The sequence below is a fragment of the Dama dama genome, chromosome 23 (assembly GCF_033118175.1).
Source record: "Dama dama isolate Ldn47 chromosome 23, ASM3311817v1, whole genome shotgun sequence".
Taxonomy (NCBI): Eukaryota; Metazoa; Chordata; class Mammalia; order Artiodactyla; family Cervidae; genus Dama; species Dama dama.
This window is the reverse complement of record NC_083703.1, coordinates 74,353,564-74,362,919: the sequence shown is the minus strand read 5'-3', so window position 1 is coordinate 74,362,919 and position 9,356 is coordinate 74,353,564. Positions and strand designations below refer to the sequence as shown.

The 9,356-nt window shown below is 43.1% G+C and overlaps 1 protein-coding gene across 1 annotated transcript; it reads left to right on the top strand.

Moving 5' to 3' along the window:
- The first annotated feature begins 313 nt into the window (after positions 1-313).
- WFDC8 (WAP four-disulfide core domain 8) lies at positions 314-8,827 on the top strand. Its single transcript, XM_061125713.1, has 6 exons — positions 314-333; positions 552-661; positions 4,303-4,443; positions 5,733-5,900; positions 7,516-7,656; positions 8,688-8,827. The coding sequence occupies exons 1-6, from the start codon at positions 314-316 to the stop codon at positions 8,825-8,827; spliced, it is 720 nt and encodes a 239-aa protein (XP_060981696.1).
- Positions 8,828-9,356: the final 529 nt, after the last annotated feature.

The window sequence follows — 9,356 nt, the reverse complement described above, 5'->3', positions numbered from 1 at the left end:
CTGGAGAATTCCATGGACTGTATAGTCCATGGGGTCACAAAGAGTCAGACATGACTGAGCGACTTTCAATTCACTTTGTTAACCTCAGATCAACTGGCATCTTTTTGGCTCTTTGGGCACTAAAACCCAGTGGGATAAGCCCAGACCTCCCTGCAAATCTCATACCATCATCAGTTTCTTGCTCAGTGGAGCAAAGAAAAGATTCTCACTAGTGTCTGGGTTGCCCCAGGACTGATTGTGGGCAAATCAACTTTGCGTTCCAGACAGATCCCTGTGATCATTCATGTGTGGCCTATCACCTGGGAGCAAGACGATGGGCAAGTGTCTGGGTAGGTAATGTACAGCCCCCAGCAGAGCGTGGGGCCCCTGGGAGGGTGTTGGGGCTGAGGGACCTGCCCTGCTTGCCATGTGACCGACCTCACGTGATGCACCTTGGTTTTCTCCTCTGTGAACTAAGGGAATTGGTGGATCAGCTCCAAGGTTCATCTGCAGATGCTTGTGTCTCTCTGGCTTGTGCCTGATCCCTGCCCTCTTCTCTTCCCCTTCCACAGGCATCTTCCTCTTCACAGCTCCACCTTCTCCTGGAGGAATGTCGCCCTCCTGCTGCTTCTCTTCCTCTCTTTGGAGCAGACATCTGCCTCACCAAGCAACAGAGCCAAAAGTGGGTTTGGAAAAGCTGCAGCTGCTCTTCTTTAGAAGGCAATCTTAGGGACTGAGGATTAGACATGAGGCAAGGACTTGTGTCAGAGGAGGCCATTGTGATGGTGGCTTCAGAGAACTAGCCTTACTCACCTGTCCTGAGCCCTTTAAATCCTTCCCTCACCTGCTTACCCCCAAATTATTCCCTGACTTTTCCTGATACATGTCTTTTCCAAGTTTAATTTTTGAAAACTTGTCAGTTGCTAGGCAGGACTCTGAGGGCAGAAGATGGATGAGGAGGCTGGTGCAGTAGTTGAAGGGGGAGATGGGAGAAGGTTGGGCTTCCCTAGTAGCGAGAGTGGTGAAGAATCCACCTCCCAAAGCAGGAGGTGCAAGAGACACAGGTTCAATCCCTGGGTTGGGAAGATGCCCTGGAACAGGAAATGGCAGTCCACTTCAGTTTTCTTGCCTGGAAAATCCCATGGGCGGAGGAGCCTGGCAGGCTATAGTCCACGGGGTCACAACGTGTTGGACGTGACTTGGTGACTAAACACATAAAGCGCACGCGAGAGGTCAGGTGCTGACCTGAGGAAGTGGAGCAAAGAGGGAGAAGAGACGGGATTTAGGAAGTTGAACTGACCCAAGCCCATGACTGGTAGGATGCTGGGGGTGATGGCGAGTGAGGGAACTGAATCTCAGGATTCTAATAACAGATTAGGGGGCTGTTGATGCCAAATATCAAGATGGACACAGAGAGAAGGTGCTGTTTGGACATGGGGAGGTACTAATTCCATTTTGTCTTCTTATTGTTCTTTAAACTGAAGTTTAGTTGATTTACAAAGTTGTGCCGATCTCTGCTGTACAGAAAGATGACTCATATATATACACACATATATACATTCTTTTTAATATTCTTTTCTATTATGGTTTATTACAGAGTATTGAATATAGTTCCCTGTGCTATGTTAGGATTTTGTTGTTTATCCACTCTAAATGTAATAGTTTGCATCTAACCCCAAACTCCCACTCCATCTCCCTCTTTTCCCCCTCTTCCTTAGCAACCATGGGTCTGTTCTCTATGCCTATGAGTCTGTTTCTGTTTTGTAGATAAGTTCATTTGTGCCATATTTTAGATTCCGTGTGTAAGTGATTAGTTCCATTTTAAACATGTTGGAACAGAGGTGTTTATTAGATGCCCAAATGGTGTTTTCCTCAGGCTGTTGGATATAAAGTGTCTTAGCTTGGAAGAGAGGCTAGGTCTAGGAGCTATAGGAACCACAGTTGGGATTGTGGGAATGGATGTGATCTCCTGGGAAGTGTGAGTGAAGGAATGACAGGAGAGGGCTGATACCATCTTCTTTTCTTGGCTTCAGGCCATCCTTGGAGAGTGCATTAAGGATAGCATGAAAGGGGGATATCCCTGGTGGTCCAGTGGTTAAGACTCTGCACTTCTGATGCAGGGGGCACAGGTTCGATCCCTGTTAGGGCAGCTGAGATCCCACATGCTTTGAGGCTTGGCCAAGAAAATAATAAATAAATAAATCTTTTTAAAAAGGGTAGTATGAAGGGCAAGAAATATATTTGGAAAGCACTAGAAGTCTCAGTGGCCAGTCCTCACCAAAGAAGTGGGTCTTCTGGAAAAAACCATGGATTGGAAGTCCCAGATCTGTCCCCAATTCACTATATTATTCTATGTGACCTCTTTCTTTCTTATTTTAACTTATTAGATTAGGAAGTTGATATCAATGATAAATATGTTTTTTCTAATTCTAAACTTCTGTAATTCCAAGATTCAGTAGTATTCAAAACAGTCATGTCTCTCTGGTCAGATTCCACCAGAGAGATGCTCAGTTTTGAGACATGGAGCCACAATAAATATTTTATCAGTTATCTTGCTGCCTAACAAATTACCTGTACGTTGGAAGTCTGGCATGGAGTGTTGAGGTTCTCTGCTCAGGTTCTCACCAGACTGAAATCAAGGTGTCCATCAAGGCTGCCATTCTTATATGGGACTCAAGGGTCTCCTCCCATCTCGTTGGTTGTTAGCAGAATCATTCCTGGCAACTGTTTAGCACTGAGGTTTCCTTACTGGTTGTCAACTTTTAGCAGCCACCCTCATTCCTAGACAATTAGCCTCTTCCATCTTCAAAGCTGCAAATAGCAGGCCAGATTCCTCTTATACTTCGAATACCTCTGATCTCTTCTCTACCAATCAGGAAAAAACCTTCTTTTTAAAAGACTTAACAGATTGGGCTGAACTCTAGCTGCTCCTTGCCTCTCCGGGAGGCTCTCTACAATCAGCAGGGGGTTCTGACCTTGCCTCCTTTCAAATCACTGCTTCTGCCCTGGGTCCCAGAGCAGGTGAGATTTTGTGTGTGCCCTTCAACAGTAGAATCTTTTTCACAGCCCTCTGCTTCTCCTGAAAGTAAGCCCCATTGGCCTTTGAAGTCAAGCATTCTGGGTCTTGTCTTCCTGGTATAGGACTCCTGTGTTGGGGAGCCCAATGTGGGACTCAGATCCCCTCACTTCCTGGTGATAATCTCTGCAAATTGTAATTATCCTTCTGTTTGTGGGTTGCCCACCTGGGGTATAGGTCTTGAGTAGACATCTCTGTCCCTCCGACCCATCTTGTTGTGGTTCCTTCTTTGTATCTTTCATTGTAGATGATCTTTTCTGTTAGTCTTCTGGTCTTTCCCATGCAGAGTTGCTCCATGAAGAGTTGTAATTTTGGTGTGCCCATGGGAGGAGGTAAGCTCAGAGTCTTCCTACTCTGCTATCTTAATCCTTCTGAACAGCCTATAAAGTAGAGATTGTAATTCTCCTTTCATAGATGGGAAATTTGTAACTCAGACAAAGGAAGACATTTCCCCCAAGATTATTTAGCTGTTGTGTAGAGTCAAGCATCTAAGCCAGAGTTGTCTTATTTATAGTGATTCTTCCACTTCACCATTTCTTTCCCCTTAGAGATAACTGCAGAGTCATATAGTGGAACTCAGATTGGTCTTGAATTCACAAGGAGTCAGGAACCAAAATCAGGGCTCCTGACTCCTACGTCCATGGTATTTTCACCACTCCTCACCAATTAACTTCCCTTATCAACTAAGATACAGGAGGCAGAGGAATTAGGCATTAAAATAATTGGTTTTAAGAGGAGAAAGGAGATCCTGAATTTAAGACTAGGGTCTTGATCCCTATAAAACCCCCTGCCCTGGAATCTGAATGGATAAAGAAAATGTGATATATGTATATGTATTATTATTACTCAGCCATTAAAAGACTGAAATAATGCCATGTGTGGCAACATGGATAGACCTAGAGATGATCATGCTATGTGAAGTAAGTCAGAGAAAGACAGATGCGATTTTGCTTATATGTAGAATCTAATTAAAAATAATGTAATGAATTTAGTCATGAAACAGAGACAGACTTACAGATTTTGAAAGGTGCTTCCCCTTTGGTTCTACCTGGACACAAATTCCTGATTCAGATCTACCTAAATGTGTGAAGAGTGGTGAGAGGCAGACCCTGAATACAAGCAGAGTGACAGCTAAGAATTGAAGGTAGAGTATAGGACTGAAAGAGTCTCACTATCCACTTTTTTCCATGGGCCAATAAGAGCTGAAACTCTCAAAAGATGTGAATTTGGACATTTCTTTCTTACAGAGAAGCCAGGAGCGTGCCTCCAAGAAAGGATCACCTGTAATTCTAAAGCCCCAGACTTATGCAAAACAGATTTCAATTGCGATGAACACCTCAAGTGCTGCTCTTTTGCCTGTGGGAAGAAGTGCATGGATCCATCTGAAGGTAGTGCCATCCAGGCTGAGAGCAACGGTGTTTTGTGAGGTGTCCTATTTCCTACCCTGTCAAGACGTGGTGGAATGATTCCCTTGAACGTTGGGATAGGGAGGCCAGGGTTCAAGCTTTTTGCCTTTTCTAATGAGACTCCCAGACCTCAAGCACAAACAATGAGTCTAGGCATGGTGGACATCAACTGATGCTCTTGAAGGTATTCTTCTTTGGTCCAACGTCCAATCACTTCCAGTAACTAATGCTTGCTGCTTGTTCACTATGTGTCAAGAAACTATTGTTGGTACTGTGGCAAGTATCAGCCTCAGTCAGTTCAGAGGGCGGAGTTATTTTCTGATTCTTTGCCCTTCGACAAGGTTTTCTGGTAATTCAAAGTATCTAATAATAAGGAACTGTGCATTTTGTGTAGATTCATTCATTCATTCATTCATTCCTTCAACAAATAAGTAGTATCAATGCCCTTTGGTTAAAGGCCACCAGGAACAGACCTGTAGTTGAACAAGTTGAGCTAATTACTTGCTGCAGTGAGGGAGAAAGTTCACCACAGACAATTTGAGGTTTCTCAAGAAGAAGCTGTTAGGAAGTATCTACTACAGGACTAAGGCTTTGATTGGGAAATTTGGGGGAAGATCTAAGGAAGTGGGAATTCACCCTAGATTGGGTGCTGTCAGAAAGTGGGGGAAGTTGTGTAATTATCCTGGTAAATCTCTTCAATACAGTGGGAAGACTAGAATGAGGATAAAGCCGTAATTGGCAGAGAAACATACTTCACTCATAGGTGTTTGGTATTTTGTAGGTTTCACAGTGATCTCTTTTTTTTTGGTCCCACTCTATCACCTCAGAGTAACTTTGTTTGATGTGGATGTCCTGTGGGATTATGTCCAACAAGAGAACAATATGGCTTAGCTGTGAGCATCAGATCAATTTCCAGACAGAGAGGGACTGCTCTTTTTCTGTCTCAGTACCTCATTCTTCCTATGTGCCAGATGCTTTGAATTTTGAATATAGTTCTTGAACAAGTCTTTCCCTCTCAAAACTCAAAGCAGTGAAGAAGTAATATCAGCTCTGAATCTTTCTTATATGCTCTTTGTGACCTCCTTTGCAAGGTAGGATGAACACTCAGAGATGTTAAAGAGTGACCATATAGAGCTAGGACCAGAACTTTTATTGATCATGGCTCTTTCTATAACTTGGATAATAACACCTTGAACTATACAAAAGTTGAGGGCCTAACCCCTTCCTTTTTTGCCACCCTTATGTTCTTCCCTCTCTGTCTCCTGTCTCAGAACCCTGCTTGTTACCCTTAGACACAGGACACTGCAAGAAGACAGTCAAGCAGTGGTATTTTAACACCGAACAGCGTGTATGCAAACCCTTTTTTTACGGAGGTTGCCTTGGGAATGCCAACAGCTTCTCCAAGAAGGAGGACTGCATGAAGGCTTGCTCATCAGTTGGTAAGACTCATACCCTTGGCAATCTGTGAGCCTAGCCTGACGAGAAATAGTACACCATCCCAGTTGCAGATTCAGGCTTTGAAGTGAAACTGCCTTGGTTCAAATCTCTGCTGTGTCATTCACTGGCTGGGTAGTCTTAATTTTGTGTCTTCATGAGTTTTAGTTCTCCTGTCTATAAAGTGGAAATAATAGTAGTCTTTACCTAATGGAGTTGTGCCAAAAAATGAGGTAGTGCACATCAACTGTTGGTAAACTTTGGCCAGTGGGACCTGAGAGTCAGGCCAACACTTTGGAAACAGGTTATTTTCTCATGACATTGACCTGCTGAATATTACCTAAGGACTCACCCAAGAATGAAGCATAGACAGGCCAGCTCTGGAATTCCATGAAATAGGGATGGAGCAGGGAGGAGGTGAAGAGTGGAGCAAGACAAGGGTGTCCCTGGTGACTCAGATGGTAAAGAATCTGCCTGCAGTGCAGGGGACCCAGATTCAATCCCTGGGTCAGGAAGATCCGCTGGAGATGGGAATGGCAACCTACTCCGGTATTCTTGCCTGGAGAATTCCATGGACTGAGGAGCCCCGGGGTTCATGGGGTCAGAAAGAGGTGGACATGACTTTCACTTTCAGAGTGGGCTAAAGGTAAAGTCTGTGGATTAATTCTTGTGCAATGACCAGTAATGTTGGATGACAGCGTGATACAGAGCTTAGGAGTCAAAATACTGGCTAGAAATCTGTCTTTCTCACTGCAAATTTCTTTACCTCTTTGAGTTTCAGTTCCTCCCCTTGTAATACTGGAATAATAGTATTGGAATACTGGAATAGTACCTCATTGAATTGTTGACAGGATCATGTATTATCAAGGACACAAAGATTTGACAAGGTTACGTGGGCTCACTAAGGAGGAGGAGGAGGAGAGCAGGAAGAATGATGAGGACAAGGAGAAAAAACATTTCCTGTTGTCAGGGAATTTACAATCAGATGAGGACAAACAGAGACATGTACATGCATCCTTGATGTCTGTCTTTCTCAACCAACATCCTTTGTTAAGAAGTCATTTTAGACTTATCTGGAAAATAGATCCAGAATCTGATCAGTTCTTACTGCGTCCACAGCTGCCACCCTAACCTGACGTGCCATCTTCTCATCTGGATTAATTGCAATGACCTCCTAATAGATCTCCTTGTTCCTCTCCTTCCCTTCTTACAAGTCTGTTATGAACACAGTAGCCACAGTGATTCTTTCAAAATTCGAGTCGGATCACGTCACTCCTCCTGCAAAGTAAAGCATGTCCCCTAAAATAGCTCACATGATCTAGTGTGGATGTCACATAATTAATCCTACCTTGTAGAGAAGGAAACCGAAATCGTTTATTAAGTAGCAGGACCGGGACTTTACCTTGGGGCTTCAAACACCACGTTTAACTCTCTTTCTACTGCATCTCCTGATACAGAGGGACATTTCATCACTCCACAGCCTACTAGAGGTGCCTGTGGACAGGGTAGAATGAACCACATCCCAGAAAGAGATACTGGTTTTGAAGAAAAGGAAAAGCTGTTTGAAGGGTGATGGGAGAGGATGGGGTTTGCAGGAACTCACACCTGCTTTCATTGCAGTCAAGGATGGACAGTGCCCACTCTTCCCTTTTAAGAACCGTATGGAGTGTTCAGCTTCATGTAAGAGTGACTACGACTGCCCCTTAAATGAAAAATGTTGCGAATCCATGTGCGGCTTTGCTTGTGCCATGGCCTGGACAGGTAAGGACTGGGGATATACTTCCCAAAGTCTACTGGGCAAACCCTGAGAATGCCCCTTAGTTTAGCTCAGGGGTCCTCTGGGAAATTTTCCTCACTTAATGGCCAACCAGGGCTCTCATGTTGCTCTCTTGACCTTGGGAGACTGTTGTGCTATTCTTCCAAGCCAATCTTGCATGGTAACCCTCGTCATATTTCTCAATGAAAATGTATTTATTTCAAGTCTCATTCTTCAGTGTCCTACAAGGTGACAGGATCCACTTATTCACATAGAAAATTCATAACCATTCATAGGTATAATTCCTATGTCTGCACAGAACTTCATGTAAAGTGTGCAGGGGAAAAGATGGGTAGCAAAGTGCTGTTGAGTAGAAGTGACCTCTTCCTCTATAGATGCTATTCATTCTCTCATGTAGTGCTAAGATACTGTGGTCTTGTCCCAGGAATTGTCAGTGTTTTGAGGAACAACATGGTATGGCTGACTTCAACTTTCCTGCTTGCTTTCTGTGTGACCTTAGGCAACTCAATTCCCCCTATATGGTCCTTAGTATCTACAGTTTATAAAACAAGGAAGTTCTTGGTGTTCTCTAATACTCCTACTTCTGGTACTCTGGGATTAGATAACCCAAATCTATTAATTTTGTAGAGTCAATTAGGAATCCTATCAGATTTTATAAATCAGAGATGGCAAGACTTTTTTTTCTGCCCATTAAAAAAAATTATTTATTTTTAAATGAAGGATAATTGCTTTACAATATTGTGTTCATATCTGCCAAACATTAACATGAATCAGCCATAGGTACTCATATGTTTCCTCCCTCTTGGCAAGACTTTTTGATTCTCCTCAAATAATTATTAAAATTATCAAATAGAAGTCGATACTCCACCTATTCCACCTTATTGTCACTCTAGGGGGGAGGGTAAGAGACTTAATTAGAGGAAAATCTTATTTAAGGTTCCCAAGGTTCCCCTAATTTATCTCAAAGTATAGTCAAGTATTTCAAGGTCAAGTGTCTTTGTTTTACCCCACAAAGTCAAAGCAGGTTTCTGCCCAAACAAGCCGCCAGTATGTACCACGATTGACAGACCCAGGTGCCTGCTGGATGATGATTGCCCACTGACGGCAAAGTGCTGTTCACGCTGTGGACTGAAGTGCGTGGAACCCCTGAAATGAACAGTAAGTTTAAAATGTTATCATCAAAGTAATTCATGATGAGTAGTATAATAAAAGGGCTTCCCTTGCAGCTCATGTGGTAAAAAATCCGCCTGCAACTTGGGAGACCTGGGTTCTATCCCTGGGTGAGCAAGATCCCCTGGAGAAGGAAGAGGCTACCCACTTTAATATTCTGGCCTGGAGAATTCCATGGACTGTATAGTCCATGGGGTTGCAAAGAGTTGGACTCGACTGAGTGACTTTCACTTTCGTTACGATAAAAAGCTATCAATTTTGTCTTGCATCCGACTAGTTTGCCAAATGGCCTTATTAAGCATAACAATATTTATTGGGGTTACTTTGATTTTATACACAATCATATAATCTGAAAATGATGATAAATTTGACTCTTTTTTTCCTACTTCATGACTTACTTTTTAAAAAATTTCAGGGCTTTTTATATCATATAGAACCTCTGAAATAATGTTGAGAATAAATTCAATAAGCTCTAGCCCTGTCCAGTTCTTTATTTTAAAGTCAGTGGCTCTGG

Excerpts from the sequence above, each read along its gene's own strand:
- WFDC8 (XM_061125713.1), top strand. The coding sequence starts at position 314 with ATGGGCAAGTGTCTGGGTAG. Across the intron at positions 5,901-7,515 it reads GAAGGCTTGCTCATCAGTTG|TCAAGGATGGACAGTGCCCA; the intron begins GTAAGACTCATA and ends CTTTCATTGCAG. Across the intron at positions 7,657-8,687 it reads TTGTGCCATGGCCTGGACAG|TCAAAGCAGGTTTCTGCCCA; the intron begins GTAAGGACTGGG and ends TACCCCACAAAG.